Source organism: Carettochelys insculpta, chromosome 1 (assembly GCF_033958435.1).
Source record: "Carettochelys insculpta isolate YL-2023 chromosome 1, ASM3395843v1, whole genome shotgun sequence".
Taxonomy (NCBI): domain Eukaryota; kingdom Metazoa; phylum Chordata; order Testudines; family Carettochelyidae; genus Carettochelys; species Carettochelys insculpta.
Genome location: NC_134137.1, coordinates 367,991,818 through 368,011,268, shown reverse-complemented (window position 1 = coordinate 368,011,268; position 19,451 = coordinate 367,991,818). Strand labels below are relative to the sequence as shown.

Sequence of the window (19,451 nt, the reverse complement as noted above, 5' to 3'; positions counted from 1 at the left end):
TGGTGTGCAATGTTGAAAAGAGGAGGAGATAAAAAATGGTCTTGTGATTAAGAAAGAAGACTATTAGTGGCTCTGAATTTTCCTGTGACCCCCGGCTAAAGTCATTTATCCTTTCTGTCTCTGTTTCTCCATCTATAAAACAGGGATAATGGTACTGATCTACTTTACAGTTGCATAGGGAAGTTTTAACTTGCTAATGTTTGGAAAGTGCTTTGATATTCTTTGGCAGAAGGCAGTGCAACTGCTAAGTATTATTGCCCAGTATTTTTAGGGCCCCACCAAGTTCACAGTCTATTTTGGTCAGTTTCACAGTTATAGGATTTTAAAAATCATAAATTTTCTGGTTTCATGTATTGAAATCTGAAATTTCATGCTGCTGTAATTTTAGGATTTGGTGCAGGGTCACAAGTTTATAGTCGGAGAGGTTTGCAGTACGGTTACCCTTGAAATCTGTGCTGCTGCTGCTGCTGCTGCTGCTGCTGCTGCTGATGGTGGTGGTCCTGTGATCAAAGCTGGGCAGCTGGAGAGTGGCAGCTTCTGGCCAGGAGCCCAGCTCTGAAGACAGGGCAATTGCCAGCAGCAGTGCAGAAATAAGTATGGCCTGGTATAGTATTGCCACCTTTACTTTTGCACTGCTGCCTACAGAGCTGGGCTGTTAATCATTGACTGCCACTTTCTAGCCATCCAGCTCTGAAGGCAGCAGTGCAGAAGTAAGGGTGGCATCGTAAACTATCACCACCTTTCCTTCTGCTCTGAGGTTGGTGGAGCACTACTTCAGAGCTGGGTGTCCAGCTAACAGATGCTGCTCTCCAGCAGCCCAGGTCTGAAGGCAGTGGAGAAATAAGGGTGACAATACTGTGACACGCCCCCTCCCCGTCCCCGCGAAAATAACCTTGTGACCCTCCTACAACTCCCTTTGGGGCAGAAATCGTAATTTGAGAAATGTTGTTCTTCCGTGTGAAATCCGTATAGCATATGGTAAAAATACACAAAAGACTGGATTTCACTGGGACAGATAAGATTTCACAATCTGTGCTGTGCCTTTTGTGGCTTTGAATTTGGTAGGGTCCTAATTATTTTCATTCATCACTTTGGACAGTTCAAGACGGCTGAAAGCAGCTCATGAGAAATCCAAGATAGAATAATTGTTTCACAGAGAGCAAAACAAACGGTGGTGCAGTTGTAGAACTGCACAGTATAGACAAGTTTACATGGTGTCCATCCATGACTCTTTATTCTGCTTAATTCAAGGAGTGCCATTAGGCCCTAGTGAAGTCCATAAAAACAACAGAAGAGCACACTAAATAATATCGGGGATCAGAGGCCTTTCTGCAGATCTGTTTTGCTCAAGGTGGAAATAAATTTAGCCACATCTGTTGTAGTGATAGTAGCAATGTCCTTCCCATGGTGTTACAGTACTTGCCAGTAGCAGCTTGCATGTAAATCGATTTGGTCATCAAACCATTGTGCCGAAGTGATCTTTACCGACATTGTGTTTCGTCATTTTCAGTTCCATCTGGTGAAGTGCTGACTTGCATGCCCGGCCGTCGTTGTCGGTGTCATATAATGCCAACTACTTTTGGGAAGCACTAATGAACAAGTGCAATTTCTTTTCTCTATTGTTGGGTTTTTTGTAAAGTTGCTCAAATGCTCTCAGGTATGGCGGCCCTGAATGGAGGACTTGGCGCCACAGGCTTGACGAATGGTACAGCAGGCACCATGGACGCCCTCACCCAAGCCTACTCAGGAATCCAGCAGTATGCTGCAGCAGCACTGCCAACATTGTACAGTCAGAGTTTGTTACAGCAACAAAGTGCTGCGGGCAGCCAGAAAGAAGGTAAGCTGCCCCTGCTAGGGTTGCTCAGCCAACCTCTTAAGCAGCTGTATTGAATTGACGATAAGCTAAATTCAGCCTTTTGACATTGGTTTGGTTTGATTTATTTCTTCGTAACTGCTTTCTGAAAAGACAGAATGAGCCTAATCATTGATTTTTAACCTTTTCTTCCTTCCTGTTCAGTGTTTTTTTTGTTTTATTCTTTAATTTAATTTTTTGCCATCTTCCATTCAAGGTGTATTTTGCCACCCATTGCTGGTACATGTAAAAGTACTTATTGGCTGGTACAAAAGACATTGATCATGAAAACCATCCTAAAAGCATTATTTGTTGTTGGGAGGTGGTTCAGGAGAAAGTGTGTGCGTAACTCTCCCCTTCCCTTCTCCTCCCTGTGGTTTCCTAGATACTGTAAACTTCTAGCTGCTATTAGATTTTAGTTTTCAGGTTAATGATGAGATCTGTTGTTACATCAAGTGGTTCTTTGTTTAATTGTGGGTCTTAAGGGGAAACAAGTAAGTGATTGATTGCCCCCTCTTTCTGTACCATCAGAGCAAAATAAACCTCAGGAAGTTAACACTGAGAATAAATTAATACTAATTGCAAAACATTTAGCAAAATGAGGATAGCCTTTTTCTCATCTCTCCCACTGCAGCCTCCTTTGGAGGTTTGTTTTTAATTTTTCACCCTCCTTAACTTATGGCTAATTTTAGAATGATAGAAAAGTTTTGTTTGCCTTCTGAGAAAGAGCCTTTATCGTAGTTACTGCTCTTGCCAGAGTTACGCTGGAGCAAGGTCTAGTGAATGGCATCAAAAGAAGATGTTTATCCTCCTCTAACGTGAATCATTGTGGAACATGATGTCTTATAGGGAAGCAATGCTGAAACCCTCAAAGCTAAGGATTTAATGGGGACACTGTCAAGTTAAAAGAAATTTGTATTTTATAATTTCCTGCCTTTCTACTATTAACAATTTAGATTATTGAAATTAAAACTTAATTCATTTATTTTTCTCACTATTTTTGTTCTCTGGCTTTGTTTATTTTTTGTTTTGTTTTGTTTTTGATTTGCATTTCATTCAGCTGGAACAATAAAAATAGACTGGATAAAACCATAAACAGAAGCAATTTCTCTGTTGTGATGTCATGGTAAATAGTGTAGGCCTGGCTTTCATTTTTAATCTATCTTCATTGTTTTTAAGTTCACAAAAACATTTATATCCATACAGGCTGAACCTCTCTAGTCCAGCATGCTCGGGACCTGACCAAGGCTGAACAAGAGAATTTGCCAGACCTTGTGAAGTCAATTTGTGTAGCACCATTACCAACACTTCCACTGCTTACTGGGCTCTTAGAAGACATTTAGGGGTAAATTACAGCTAAATAACAACACTGAACACTGAGAGCCAGGACTGGTGTCTGTAAACAAACTTTATGGAACCATGAGAAACATGTCCCTACCCGTGATAAGTGGCCATCCTGCTAATTAAAATCATGCCAGATTACAGATATTGCTGGACTAGAGAGGTTCAACCTGTAGGAAGTTGGTCATACCTCAAGTGACAGTGTCCCTTATAAAGTACAGGTATTTGTCATATTGCTGTCCTTTCCAGCGGGGGTCTGCCAAGGTGAGCATGTTTAATTATTAAATTCTGCGGGCTTTGCTTGTGTTTCAACATATTTCTGATAGAATGGCCAGTCTCAAATATTTAAAGTGGAGTAATCAGCTATGAGAGGAAAATATTGCCTTCAACATTAAACAAAATGTGGCAAATTGCTCTATGCATACTGCTAGTGATCTATGTTAAGCCAGTTTTGCTCACTGTTTAAGGAAGTTTATTTTGTTGAGAAGACATTTTTCTTTCTGTAAAAAGAAACTTCACTTTGACTTTTCTTCCATGTTGCCAGGTGATTTCTTTTTCCATTTCATTTTATAAAATTCTTTTCTTTTTTTTACCCTCTTGCTTTGCTTTTGGTTTTTGCTTTGTTATTTGTTTTCTTCCAACCCATACATCCCTGTCTAGGGCAAATATTACCACCCCTTCCCTCAGGCTGCATGAACAACAGTGCGGCTCCATGAATCTGCTGCAGAAGGTACTCCAGAAGTGTCTGGCTTGTACTGTCCTCTCCTCCCCTAGTTAGTAATCAAGAACAGCTTATCTGAGATACATCTAGTTTCCTTTCAAGCCAGGGAATATCTCTTTAAACTGTTCCAGAACCACACTGCACCAGTACTGTGTAGCATCTTTAACTCCCAGTCATGCTGTATGACTGGGAAGGCCACGTGTTCAGTTTCATACTGGAAAATCTTTCCTGGGTCTCTTCTTTTTTTCACTTCCAGATGATCATGGTAGTTAGGGCGCAGGACGGATGGTGAGACATTTCCAGTTAGTTCTCAGTGTAAAAAAAAAATTCCATTTTATTTCTTTGAACAGGCTTTCAAAAACCAAAACAAAAGGAAATGAATATGAAATCTGTTAAAAGGAAATGAATATTTTCATTTGAAATTTTACAAAATTCACAATAGTTTTCCAAAACACTCAGCTTCAGGGAAAATGCATTTTTTGATGGGGTGGGAAATCAGTTAAAAATCATGTCCAGGTCATTTTATTTTATTTTATTTTATTTTTTAGTCCCTTCCAGCTTCCCAACCAGCTTCTTTGTTGTTAAAACAACACACGTACTAAAAAATGAATACAAATTCTATTATGAGCATTCCTATCTGGCCTCAGGTTTTTGCAAAGAAAATCAGCTAGCTTCATTCGCAAGTCAGATGGTTTGTTTTGTTTCTTCTCCCTCTGCACAATTGCCTGCCCTGCTGGCTTAAACCTGGGATCTTTAGAACTGAGCTGTTTCTCATGCTAATCATGTCTCTGCAATCAAAATTTAGCTGATCAACCCATTGAAGATGTCTCAGAGAGGTAGCTGTGTCAGTCTGTAGCTTCACAAACAACAAACAGTCCTACAGCACCTTAGGCTATGTCTACACGGTGGGCAATATTTTGGGATGTGGCAGTATCACAAAATACTGGCCTGCATTTAAGAAATGCGTCTGTTGTCTCGAAGCTGTTTTCAAGATAACAGGTGCGCTATTCTGGTATTTCTGTACACCTCATTGCAGGAGGAGTACAGGGATGTGTCAAAATAGCACTTTACTTCAGCATGTGGTGCTGTTTAGACAGTACCACATGCCAGAATAGCCTATTTCAAAATCTACTCAGATAAGCTATGAAATTTTTGTAGGATAGATGGCATAGCTTATTTTGAGGTTAGGGCAACATATAGCTATAGCCTTAGAGACTACCAAATTTACTAGGCCATGAGGTAAGACCCACATCTTCAGATGATTGGAGTATTACCAATACCCACGAAAGCTCATGACCTAGTACATTTTTTCGTCTTTAAGGTGCTACGGGACCAATGAAATAAATTTCTGAGGCAACGTAGAACTTGACTCACTCTTCCATGTCTGCAGTTTGTAGAGATGCAGAGACCAAAAGTTGTCATCAGAAGGTGCCTCTTTCACATAGTTGCTCTTCTAACCAAAACCACGCTTTGAGATAAGTTTGGCGGCCTTGCATGAGTTTAGGAAGGATGCTGCAGTTCAACCTTTCTTTTAATAGAGATATCAGATAAAAATCTATAGACGAGCCACAGCTATTTTGTCCATTTGCTTTGTTTTTATTACTTCAAAAAGACTAAAACGGAACTGTTGGTCTGTCACCTTCTGAATTATCAAAGGTAGATGAAATAACTCTTCTAACAGTTTTTTCATACTTTTTTATTGGTTTTCCTCTCTCTAAAGGTCCAGAAGGGGCAAACCTCTTTATTTACCATCTTCCCCAGGAATTTGGAGACCAGGACATTCTGCAGATGTTCATGCCCTTTGGGAATGTTATCTCTGCTAAAGTCTTCATTGACAAACAGACCAATCTGAGCAAGTGCTTTGGTAAGCAACATTTACTCAATTGGTGAATAGTCTCAGAGGGGTAGGCATGTTAGTCTGTAGCTTCACAAATAACAAGTAGTCCTCTAGCATCTTGGAAACTTATAAATATATTAGGTTTTGAAGGTAAGACCCACTTTTTCAGATGATTAGACTAAACAAATCGAATCCAGGGTTTTTATAGCATGTGGGGAGACAAAGGGGAAAAAAGGGAGTTAACCACCGCTAGTAGGACCAATTGATGAAGCAAATTAAGTAGGCTGTTTCCCATTCCTGATCCCAAAGCTATGGCTTGTACTCCTCAAAAGCACAGGAAGATGCACAGACAAAGCTGTTCAAATTAAACACTGGATCTGAAAAAATCCTTCCAGTCTGACATGTACTATGGATGTGTCAAGTACATGAAACTAATTATATCCTGTGTGGGGGAATGTCATTTACTATACTATTAAGCTGCCTTATTATGGATACCTAATTATTCTCTATTGTATAGCGGAACCTCTTCAAAGCTCTGTGTTTAACCCATTGCTAGTACATTATAGGAAAACCTTTCTTCTGGGTTAACTACAGTACTGTGCAATTCGTGTGTGTATAGTATATACATATGGAGCAGTATTTGCTGCCTATATGTGTGTCTACAACTACAAATAGGTTCAATTGCAAGGTCACATCTTCAGTTGCGATAGGGCAAGGGATGAATAAGAGTATGATCAACGTTAAGTTTCTTGTATAATGCTTGAGTTGCAGAGAAATCAGATAACTAAGGATCACCCAACATACCTTGTCTGATGCTTAAACCCTTCTGTAATGCAAGAGGATGTAGGCTGGATCAGATGCTTACCTATACCTTGATTACATAAATATACTGTCACTGTGCTTTGATATATTCTATTTCAACAAGTAAGTAAACAGCAATCTCTGCTTGCAGCATCAATGTAATAAGTTCATATTTCAAATGAATGGTACAATCAGGATCGATGGTGGAGACAAAGTCTGCAAAAGAATCTGGTTTATGGTTTCTTAACATGAGTTCTCATTTTTCCACCGGAAAAGGGAGATTGTCTCACAAATCCATTTCTCTTGGGTCAGAATTGTCAGTGCACTTGGAACTCAGCTACTTGAGATAGTACTCATGGTAATAAATATTAGAGGTGTAGCCGTGTTAGTCTGTTTCTACGAAAACAATGAGAAGTCCCGTGGCACCTAACAGACTAACAGATTTTTGGAGCATAAGCTTTCATGGATGAAGACCCACTTCTTCAGATGATTAGAGTAAACAAGTAGAATCCAGGGTTTATATGGTTGAGGGGAGGAATGGGGAAAAAAGGGAGTTTCCCATAACTAGAAGGACCAATTGCAGAAGCAAACTAAGTAGGATGTTTCCCATTCCTGATCCCAAAGCTATGGGTTGACATGCCTCTGATGAAGCGGGTCTTTGCTCATGAAAGCTTATTCTTCAAAAATCGGTTAGTCTGTAATGTGCCAGAGGACTTGTCGTTACTCATGGTAGTTGTACTTGGCAATTGTCTAGCATCTGAGTATTTCCCAAGTTTAACAAAGGTGGAGGAAACCCCTTTGTAGGTAGAGGAACTGGAACCCAGAGAGGCGAAGGGACTCATCCCAGGTGTCTCCGTGTGTCACTGGAAAATTTAGGAACATAAAGTAGGTGTGCTGACTCATGGCCGCACACTGTAACTTGGATAACTACCTCCAAAAAGGAGAGAGTGTGCTTTTAGCAGATAGGTGCATTCTTGTTGTCCATCTTCACAGAAGCTCCAAGGTTTGGGAGGACCTAGGATGAACCTGCCCTTTCACCCCAAGGGAGGTCTCTCCAGGTCAGGGCTCTCCTTGCATGGTGTACGGATGTTTGCATAGCAGCTGCCTCGGCAGCACCTGTTGTGTAGAAGAACCAAAGGGTTTCTGTCTACAAGGCTGTTGATCCAGCATCACAAAAGCAAGACAATCTAAAAGGAAGAGGGGCGGGGGCAGAATACGCCATTGAAATGGTAAGTGCAGTCTGCAACGTGAGAAAGAAAAGCACCGATACTAATTATTACTGTATTACTGTATGTTACAGTAGCACCAAGAGATAAAAATCAAGATCAGGCCTCATCTTCCTCTTCATGTGCCCTTACAAAGAAGTTAGTAATTTCTTGCCCCTGAGACCAAGGGGGCAAATAGATTTGTCAGGCCCCTGGGGAAGGTGTGGGAGGGGCCCAGTTCTGTGTTCCTGGAAGGGGCGTGACCTTGGATGGAAGGGGCAGGAGAGGGGGCAGCCAGCCCTCAGCACAACCCCAAGTGCACCATCCCAGGGCAATCTTCCCTTCCAGAAGCCCTCAGTGCTGCTGGGAGCACAGCACCCAGCACTCCAGCAGCAATTTAAAGGGTCCGGCGCTCCAGCTGCCACTGTAGCAGCAACAGCGGCCAGGAGCCCCAGGGCAACTGCCCTCTTTGCTTCCTTCCCACCCCATCAGCAGCCCTGCCTGAGAGCCTACAGTCTGAAGTTAGGATCTAACAAGCACATGGAACATGGAAAGGACAGAAATGGGATGAGAAGTCAGATTTTCATGGAGCAACACCCAAGACATGGTTCTGACGAGGGACTGGAAGGAGGTCAGGATAGCAATGTGACAGACTATTTTGGGTAAAATGTTCCCTGCATCAGGGAGTTGTAAAGGGTGTATGGGAGAAGTGGATGAATGATTGAGCAAAGCTAACTTCCCTGTCCAAACAAAGGTGTTGGAGCTATATGATCGGATGTGAGAGGTTTGTCCAGGGAGGTTCAGAAGTGGGAATACCCTGTAAATTTAAGGGCACATTTGAATCTGATGTAGGGGAGAAAGGGAAGCCAGTGAAGGGAAACAAGAGGAGTGATTGGGTCCCCAGGAAGATGATCTTAGCAGTTGCATTTTGAATCAATTTGAGAGGGAAAAATACATGTCAGGAAAGCCAGCGAGGAGGAAGTAGAGTGACCAAGACAAAAGCCAGGGAAGCTCTGCATGAGCATTGTATCTGTGTGAACACAAGCTGGATATAATGAAAGGGTTAGCACAGGCGTGCAGGCAAAAAAACTCTGTGGCAGTGCCAGGGGAGCAGGAAAAGAGGGTGATGAGTAATAGTGGGATACACGCTTTAATCTAATCTAGAATAATTCATTAAGACAATTTCAAGTGGAAATTAAAGGGAGCATGTCAAAGTAGCTGCCTAATACCAGGCTGCAATGCAATAATTAGCCCGATCAGAGGTAGAGTGGTAGTCAGGAGTGCCTTGCAATTAAGAGTGGGAGGCCCAGATATGAAAATGAGTTGGAGAGTTTAAACTCAGGGGGATTAGAGCGCATTATGGAAAGAGTGCTTTTAGTCTGTAAGGGACAAAAAATGTAGACCAAACCAGACCTACTGAGTATGGGGAGAGAACATTACCTAGGGCTCATGCTGAGGACTGGCTGACAGAAAAACCTGGTGGTCTATTCCTGGCTCTGTCATTTAACCCATGTACCTGCCTACCCCAATTCCAAGGCCATACCAATTAATTAAGTGTACATTGGGTGCCTCAGAGGACGGGCTACAGAAGTGCAAAGTATCATTATAATTATTATTAGAGCCAAAGGGAAACCATGTCTAATTCCCACTCTGTCACAGATATCCTGTGTAACTTAAGAACAAATCACTTGGCCTCTCTTTGCCTGGGGAAACAGCACTCTACTACCTACAGGTGTGTTATGAGGAGACATATATTAGCAATTGTTAGGTACTCAGACTCTGCAATGGTAGGGGACCATCTAAGCCATGGGTGAACAAATGTTTTATGTCAGGCCCCTATTTTTGCCCCTGCAGTGAGCAGGCCTCCCCTGCACCCTATCTAATGTAATCCAAACCAATGGAAATTTTGGCTATGTTCATATGAAAAAAAAAAACTTTTGGCACGTGTAAGAAAATAAGTCTGTCGAATGTAAAAACTGTGTTAATCAGCATATAAATGTGAATACACATACATAAAAACAGTCACATATTTCAACAGTTGAATGAGAGGGATGAGCCTGAGACCCAGCAGCCCATCAGGCTGTGCCCCCCCTTATGAAATTTCATGCCCTCCGAAGGGACCCACCCCCCACCTTGTGCACCCTGACCTAAGTGCGAGAGAGAGTGAGCGATAGAGAAACTGTCCTGCCACTTGACATACAGCTTACAGACCATTGCTGTTTGGTTACAGTCCCAGTTGCAAAAGGCTGAGCATTAGCATGATGAGCTGGGATGAATTTGGAGAGAAGGACTATGAAGCAAAATTAAACAAATGAACATGTCACTTAAAATGAAATGTATAAACAAACTGTCTATTGAGCCAGTCCTGCCTTCTTTTGTTTTATCCTATAGTTCACTTTTTTTCTGCCTCTCTTTCATGTTTTGTAGGTTTTGTTAGCTATGACAATCCCGTCTCTGCGCAAGCTGCTATCCAGGCTATGAACGGCTTTCAGATTGGCATGAAACGCTTGAAGGTTCAGCTGAAACGCTCCAAAAACGACAGCAAACCTTACTGATCTTAAGCCCAGATGCTCACTGCTCTTATTTTAGCTTTCTTAGGGTAAGTCCCATGAGCAAACCTGCCCTTCTGCTGGGGGGAGGGAGGGTCTAAGGAAGAACTCATTGCCAACCTTCACCAAGAGACTATTTTTACAGGTACTGCTTCCATTTCCCCACTCGCCATAATTTAACTTGGCTGCTGATTCCAGGCCAAGTGATTACTAAGTTGTGTTACTGTATTTTATTTTGCAACATAATTTATCTCCATTTTATTTTTCTTGGCCTTTCTTTTTTAAAGAAATGACATCTTAAGAATTAAAAGTGACAAAAAATAAGGTGCAGTTTAACTCTGTGAACCCTGGTGCCATTAGCACACCTGGGTGGGGGGGAAAGCTGTTTTGTATGTATGGACCTAGTCTCATCAGGGTGGCACCAGCAGTTTATAAGTTAAACATAATGGTCTTATGCCAGCAGAAGCACTTATCATGAGACAATGACAGCAAAAAGTCTTTCCACTACATCAGTTTGCTTTGAAAAGGATTTTTTTTTTTACTTTTATTTGTCGGAGTTCAAATCAACTTAGTGTTCTATTAGTCTGATATTATACTGGTCTTTATATTTCACTTTTTATTTCAGTTTTCTTTAGGTTTTTTTTATTTGGAAAGGAATAATGTAAACAAAAAGATTTAGAGATCTGTTTCTAAAGCTACAGGGTTTAAAATAAAAAATAAAATAAAATGAGTGACAATACTTGATGTTTCTTGAGAGATAAATTTAATAATAATAAATAAAAAAGAAAGCCACAGGCCTGTAAATTTTATTTGTAAAAAGCATTTCTATTTTTATACAAAATTTTTACTGCCTCAGAAATAATGGAAGTTATTTATTGCCTATTGTTAACTTATTGGATACCTAAAGAGCAGCTCTCTCTGCTAGCTAGATCCTTTGAAGTAGTCTCTAGAGTAATTGTGCCAAGAATGGGCGCTTTTTCACTGTTGAACCCTCCCCCTTTTACAGTTCATGCTTTTATCCTCCTGTTTGTACTTGTCTGGTTATTTTGTCCGTAGTTTCCATTTTCTAGTTTAAAGTTCAGTTGTCTGACTTTTTTCTTTCCCCTACTTCCTAATGTTACATTTGTTGAAAATGGTTCTTTCCTCTCTCCTCTCCCCAAAGATGAATCCATCTTCTCTAACTCTTTTCAGATGGATTCTTTTGGGGTTTCATTGTGCTGCTGTTGATAAGTATTGTAAGTTAATGCAAATTATGTGAATGGTTCCTAGATTCTAATGATGAAAGATTTGCATTAGTTTTCTCCTGCACCCATAAAAGTGATTTTGTTTCTGCTGCATAGATTCTATGTAACTTTTTTCCTCTTCCTTGTTTTTTCCCTAGACATCTCCATGCCCGTTAGTTCATCGTTTGCCTAGCATGTCCCTGTGGCGTCTAAAAAAAAAAAAGTTTCATCGTCCCGTCATTGTTTCTGATGTCTTTCTGACCTCACATCATATTCGGTTCTCCTACTGACTTTTGATCTAGTTTGACCTTTGAAATTTGCATGTGACCTCATCTAGTTATGAATTTTGGGAAGTCAATGTGAAAAAACATTGCTGCATTCACGCAAGACAGAAATTTATTATTAGACAAATTAATGATAGGGTTTAAAACAAAAACAAAAAAACACAAAAAAAAAACCTGTGGCAAAAATGTTTTCGCTTGCTTTCTTTTTTTTTTTCTTTCTTTCTTTCTTTCTCTCTCTCTTTTTTTTTTTTTTTGTTTTTTTCCTTTTCCAAAATATAAATAAAATAACAGACTTGAAAGTATTATACAGGGATTGGCATTCTGCCTGGTCACTGGTGACAATAGCAATATGTGTCCAGAGGCACAGAATGTTGGTTTCTAACAGACTACTTCCAAAACAGTTTGAGAAAAAAACTGTCTGATTTTAAGTCTCTAGAGGTCTGTAATAGTTTTTACATTTTTCAGGCAGTGTAAAGTTTTTTGATAAGGCCATTTTAGGTGGCTCACTTTCTCATTAAAATATATATAGAGAACCACTTTTTGTAGATTAGTATAAGAAAATATTTACCCTGTTTTAGGGCAAATGCTACCTATTTGTGTCACCTTTTGCTGAACTGACTCACAGTTAGACAATCCATGGTTTAATGCACATGAAATTACCTATATTTTATACTGTTTCAATGTACAGGAGAAGAGTTACTGTAAACTGTGTCACGTTGGTGCTTCTGTGAATTAAGTTGTGGTTTCATCATGAGTCTTATGGTCTTAAGTGTTCTGTGTTTATAAAAGACAAGTTTAAAATTGGTTTACTTGAACAACAACAACAAAAATAAAAAAGGAGTTTAAAAAAAGTTGTTTGCTTAAAAAAATTTCATGTGAAAAATTAAAAAATATTCCAGAATAAGTTTGTGTTGGCTTGTGACGCATTGATGTCATTTTTTTATTGTGGAAATTTAGATGTGTTCGTGTTCAGCAAAATGTGATCGGTTTTTCTTTTAAAGAAAAAAAAAAATCAGTGAAAATACAGTGCCAAATTCCAAAGGTACTTTCTTCCTAGAGCTTCAGTGTGTTTCTTGTGTGAAGTAATTTGATAACATGGGTATTTTATTATGTGTTTTGTATAAATCCCTAATATTTAAAGAAAAAAAGAGGTTAAAAAGTTTGTTAACTTGCTATTCTGTGGTCTTGTTGCCTGAAATTGTTATTGTTTGTTATTTCTCTTTGATGTTTTTTGTAAAACATTGTATAAGTGCCCATGTTTCACTTTTTTAACCACTCTGCACATCAATGCTGTGAAAGCAAACCTCACAATGTATTTTCTTCATAATGTATGGAAACCTCTAAGGTGAGAAAGTTTTGAACTTTTAACCCTTTCCACCCAGAGCTGTCTTGAGTGTTAATACCTTTTATACATTCACCATTTTGCTGTTTATTTTTATATATATATATCTATATATATAAATATATATATACTTAGTTTTTTGTGGTTTATTTAATACATGGTTGAAATCAGAAAAATGCACAGGGCAGATCTGAAGGACAAAAAATTATTTTACTGCTGTCTAAATTTCTTCTGTATCTATAACTAAAATTATTTAAAACAGTACTTAACTTGTGGTTTTCCTTTTTAGATTTTGGGTTTTTTGTCTTTTCTTAAAGAGCTTTTAATATGCTGCTGGAATATGCTATTCAGTATTAATAAAATAAAATAAAAAAACAATTCTTTAATTATCTATTGCGTGAACTACTCCGGGATAGGAGTGGTTATTCCACCATTTGAAAACATTGAGGAGAAAAACAATATTTTTGTAATTAAATAAATGAACTTTTCCTTAAATCAGATGCACTAGATCTTCCTGGGTGAAAATTCAGTGTGCACTGCAGTTAAACTACTTTTTATGGATAAAGTTTACATATGATGTACTGCTTGGTGTTATCTGCCATTATTCATAATAACAATATATGGGCCCAATCCTACAGACACTCACCCTCGTAATTTTACTTGCACCAGTAACCAATGAGACTTATATGTATATGTATGTGACTTAACTGGTTGTTTGCTGGATTGAGCCCTGTGTAGAGAACCTGAAAAGAGATGCTGGTAGCCTTTTCACTGCCTTCTAAATTTGACTGGATTGCATGTCTACAGCATGAGTAGCCACCAGTGACCAAATTCGATTCTTTACTGCTGGAAAATAGAATCCACTGCCAACTCAATGCATGTGAGCAGCAGTAACTGCTTCTGATAACAAAGTGCCATATCTTCGTCCATTATCTATTCCTATTTCATTACATTCAAAGCATCCTAAAGTGAAAAGTGAAGCTCTGTATGAACAGCGATGTAGGTGGTGCACGCTGTCTCTTGTCCCCAACTTTGCTTAAATGCTTGTTTATGTAGAAGCCCTGGGATGGAAAGGACTAGCCTCTAGTGATGCAAAAAAGTTTTCTCCTTGTAGCACATGCACTTATAACTAAATGGTCTATATTATCCTAACATGTTTTTACTACTACTGAGGCCTTCCTACACCCTTTGAGGGCTATTTTGTACACCTTGCAGCAATTTTGCTTATTCAAAGTATCATCACACATTATATATGGGTGTGCGCACATATATATAATATGAGAATATAAATTGATGTATTTTATTGTTTCACTAATTCTTCTAATTTTGTCCACCATATAAATTTCCAATGATTTTCCAGATCCCTTGAATGCAGCAGCCACAATGCAAACTGCATACTTAGAATCCAGTTCCAATACAAGAGTCCATATGCTAGAACCCCCACTGGTGTAAACTGGCATAGCATCATAGACTTCAGAAGACACCTGTCCCCACCCCAATGATTTATGACAGCTGAAGATCTGGCCCAGCATTTTTAGCAGGGAATGTTTCTGTGTCTCCAAATGGCAACTATGGGTCATTGTGGGAAAATTTGCCTTTACAAATAATAATAATAAATAAAAAGCTTATATCTCCTTAGACACAAATTGACCAGTTCTCTTTCAAAATGCAGACAGGAAAAAAGCTGCAAGGGTGCAAAGGGCCTACTAACAAAGGAAGAAAACAAGGGAAATTGCTTTCCAAAATTCTAATCAAAAGACTAGACTAGTAGTTTTTCAAACAAATTAGCTAATTGCAATGAAACCACAGTCCTCAAGTGACTAACAAGTTCATCTTTCTTTCACCATAGGGGTTATAGTTCCTTGGCTTGTGCTACTCTGAAATCATTTTACTGTTTCTGTTTTTATTATCTTAAGTGCTAATTAACAAAACGAAAAAAAAAACCTGTGTAGTTTCATTACCTTTCGGCTAATGTCATACAAAAAAAAAAAAGCTATGTATTTGTGTTTTGTTTCAGGTTTTGTTTCTTTGGGTATTTTTTCCCCCCGTGCTGTGAGAATTGTTGTCTGTAGATTAATAATACTATTTTGTTTAGAATTACAAACTAATTTTTAAGTATTGTCTGAGAAAAGCCAAAGTTAATGCAACTTAGTGGAATCTGTAAGACCATTTGAGTATTGTTTCTGTTTTATTGATGCATTTGGATTTTGTTGTTTGATGGAATTTGAGCCAAAAAAAAAAAAAAAGAAAAAAAGCAGGCTTTCCTATTTCTACAACTTGATTGTACTTATGCATTTTGTACCAGTGGAATTTTTTATACTGGAGATTAAAAAACAAATGGAATTTTTTGTGGCTTACTCTTGTAGGCCCCTGACCATGACTGATTTTCGAGTTTGATTTCTGGTTGGTAGAAAGAGAGTTGGTTTTGTTTAGCGAATTAAATCTTTGGCTTGATATCTTTTTTTCCCTTTGCTTATATCTAGTGTTTAGACTTTTGTCTTTAAAACAAAAACAAGCGGTAAGTTTCACTTTTTATTCTGTATTGTGCAGTTACACAATAAGATAATTAGAATTAGAAGTACTCAGTCACTTTACGTGGATAAATGTATTAGTTACAACTTTAGGGGTTTGCTTTTTTGCTATTTAGATCAAGGTTTTTTCTGATTCTTCTGTCCTCATTGTGAACATAACCGTGTAGTTGAAACAGTCAGACTTATTTTTGTAATGTATGTTATTGTGTGATGCAGTTTTTTGCTTCTGTCTCCAATATTAAACCATTTTCCTAATACTTGTCTCTCTCTTCGTGTGTTGTATTGTTGGTGGTCATTATGTGTTGGTATAACATCTACACACTTCACTGTTTCACGTCCCTGTTTTTTTTTTCCTTATATGTTGTTTACAAAGATACAGTCGATTCCATCTAAGTGAATATCTGATTGGAGGGTGAAAGAGGACTTGCGCAATTTAGCTGCCTCTGATTTGTTTTACATTTTTCCCCTCCCTAAGGGGTTTTATCACTTTGATAATCTGAGGAGACTTTAATGACTGCCAGCAAAGTCATATTAAAGGTGGCTGCTGTTACTCTTCTGACCTCAAAAGATGATACATGCAAACACACACAAACCGAGAAATCTGAGGCTATGTGAAAAGTTTTTTTACTTTGCTGTTTCAATCAGACTGGAAGAATTATAGTGATCAGTTCAAGTGGTTTTTTATTTGTTGAATATGGCCTTGGCTTTGCAGAGGCATCTGCAACGTATAAAAAAGGAGGCTATAGCCATGGGATTTCTTCAAAACTGTACAATAATCTGGTCTGTACAATAATCTGGTGGCACATGGCGCTCATAAATGACTCCTTAAAAACTAATCACAATTTAACTAGCACTATGACAGACTGAGCAAAATCGACCAGGTAGACCAGCTTGTTTTATATCTATATCTATATCTACATCTAGATATATAGATATATAAAAGTTAAATGAACCCCGGGAGAACTTGTAACTATTAAAGCCGATAGATGTAAAACATTTCTCCCCAAGTGCACAAATGGGTTATTTTCCTTTTGTTGGTTGCTTACAATGTGGATCTTTATCAGCACTGCAAATTAAAATGCCAAATCTCCATGCAAAAAAGAAATATGATAGCAGTTGGGTTTCACACACGGGTTGGTTCTCTGGAATCTCTCCAGTCTCCCTTGGACTGGTGTCCAATAAAATCTGCAAAGGAAAAAAATTCATGCTGTCATGGTTCACAAAGTCTCTCTTCAGTCTTTTGTCTGATCACAGAGATAAAATGTTGAGATTTGGAGAGTGAAATAATGCCATGGGATGGGGGAAAAGCACTCCCAAGTGTTTTCTGGAACTCAAGCCATATCCTCTACCCTTTGTCCCCCTCTCTCTCTGATGCTCAGGAATCAAAGACCACTTAAAAGTGCTCTTATGAGACCCAAAACACACTCCTCACTCTTGCATCCTCTTTTCCAATCTCTGAGATACTCCGGCTTTGGCTCAAACGTGCGCAAACACGTCCTAAACTAACATCCTGTTCAGAAGGTCATGGTGCACTGTTTCCTTAAGGTTTTGGCAGCTATTTTGTCTCCTGTGCTAGGAACAGTTTTGAAATGTTCTGGCTTATGAGTTGGCCTCGTTTTGCTTTTAATTTTTTTGTCTTTCTCATTTTTTTTCTTTCTATGAACATAAAAGGAAAAAGGGACATGAGTTTTGGGGCCCCACAAAAGCTGGGTTCATTGTCAGATGTCTAGCAAACACATCCCACGCAGCTCTGATTTTAGTCTAAAATTATAGGGGTCTATAGGGGACAATTCAGTACGTGGAACAGAAGGACGGTCTGGATGACCTAATACAGTAAACTCTTTCATATCCAGTATTCTATCCTCTTGAACTCTCAAATAACCGGCATTTTAACCATAAGTAAATTTCAGTTACATTTTCCTTAAGTACAGTCTAGTGAAAGTAAATACAAATAAATACAGCAAATGCAGTTATACGTTTACTCTGGACAATACTACTGTAGTTGGTAAATAAAGTACTCTGCATACATTTTTGTTTGTTTCTTAATATCTAATCTTGTTTTTCCTTAGTGTTATGAATTGTTAGGTACACCTCTCTATTATCCAGACCATTTGAATATCCGGCAAACTCCCAGTCCTGGGACTGCCAGATATGAAAGAGTTTATTGGAGGTGTTTTACATCTCTTGAGTATATGGTGCTGAGGCTGATAAAATTTATGGCAGCAATTTCCATTGAGTAATTCCTGATTTACACCAGTGTGTGAACAGAATTGCAGCCATATTTTTAAGTCATTGTCGGTGGTTCTTTTGAAACATCAATTTGTTGGTAGCGAAGATCAAGTTGAGCTTAAGATCTTTTTTTCTAAACACAATTAAATTAAAAATAGCCACTACTGCAGTTGTTTTAAAAATACCTCATGAGGACAAAAAGCCCCAGTTCTTAAAAAAAAAAAACCAAACTGCGGGGGAATGAATTCTGTAAAGCCACTGTACAGTTTGTCCTGCTTAAAGGCATGCTTTTAATTTCAATTAAACCAGGCACCGTGCAGTGTTAGCAAAATGTCTCTTTGTTAAATATATGTGTATCACCATGGGAAATTATCAAACTGTCACAAGGTATGCTGATAAAAGAATACCCTGCCAGAGTTTGTGTGCCTTTGCCCAGTTTGGTTCTTAAGTATTAGGCTAGGGAAAGCAATTTAGCCAACAAAATGTACTGTGAATCATTCCTGATAAGTGAATAAAGCATTCTGACCAAGCAATCAGATTATTCACTTATCAGGAATCGACTGTACTGCTAGCTTGCTTGACTGTTTTTGTTCCTCATCTCTGTTGTAGTTTCACTACTTTGCTGTGTTCTGTTTTCCTCTCTCATGCTCTAGCAAAATCGCTGGGGGTGTCCCTTCATGTGACCATGAAACATGCTACTGAGTGAAAAAATTATATCGTAACAAAATCTATGCACTTGCTATCAGGAACACAATACTGGATGTGTCTTATATATATTGAACTATAATAGTACTCGATTTCTTAAATAAAGCTTAAGAAAGGATTCTGTTGTATGTAACATTTTATGAACATTAAAAGAAAAAAAGCCTTTCAGGGTTTGTTATTTTTGTCTTATTAAATCCCACTGGGTACACAAAGTTTAAAGATACCTAAACAAATTGATTGTATGGTATACTTAATCTTTCCTTAATAATTAAGAGCCTGGAAAAGTAGGATCCTGGAATAGGGGGAGAGTCATAACCCCCCAGAGACCTGCAGGGGAAAAGAAAACCATCAAAAGTCCACACTTTTCAACACTGTTATCAAAATACATTTGCTACAGTGTTAAAACCAAAGAAAAGTTAAAGTGTAAGATTCCTTCCATGCACCTAATAAATCTATTATGTTTCTGCATGTGAACTCTTTTCTTCTCTATATCTCTGTAGCATATGCTTAGAATTTAAAAAAAACAGAAAAACCCCACAAGCAAATAGAAAACACGTATGTGGCGTGCTGCGGGTTAATCTATCTTTTGAGAAAGACATAGAGCTTCATATATTTGCTGCATCTAAGCCTTTAAAAAAGCAGTTGAAGAAGCATTTGATCATCAAAGATGTCTGGAGTAAATTTTCAAAGCATTCTGTGAAATTGTAGCTGCATGAGTCCCACGGATCGTAATGGGCATCTCACAACTAAAACCCTGCAATGTGCTTTGGAAAGTATATCCTCAAAGGTAGCAGATTTGGCATGAAGACATAAGGTTGAAAGGATCCCTCC

At 38.6% G+C, this 19,451-nt stretch overlaps 1 protein-coding gene across 6 annotated transcripts in view; it reads left to right on the top strand.

Annotated features, from left to right (window-relative positions):
* Positions 1-19,088, top strand: part of CELF2 (CUGBP Elav-like family member 2) — a 550,837-nt gene extending 531,749 nt beyond the window's left edge. For all 6 annotated transcript variants that reach the window (XM_075018013.1, XM_075018003.1, XM_075017993.1 and 3 more), the window contains 4 exons: positions 1,658-1,837; positions 5,635-5,778; positions 10,185-10,356; positions 11,688-19,088. In XM_075018013.1, the coding sequence (XP_074874114.1) occupies positions 1,658-1,837; positions 5,635-5,778; positions 10,185-10,312 (452 nt within the window). In that variant the 3' untranslated portion in view covers positions 10,313-10,356; positions 11,688-19,088. The remainder of the gene's footprint in view (positions 1-1,657; positions 1,838-5,634; positions 5,779-10,184; positions 10,357-11,687) is intronic.
* Positions 19,089-19,451: the final 363 nt, after the last annotated feature.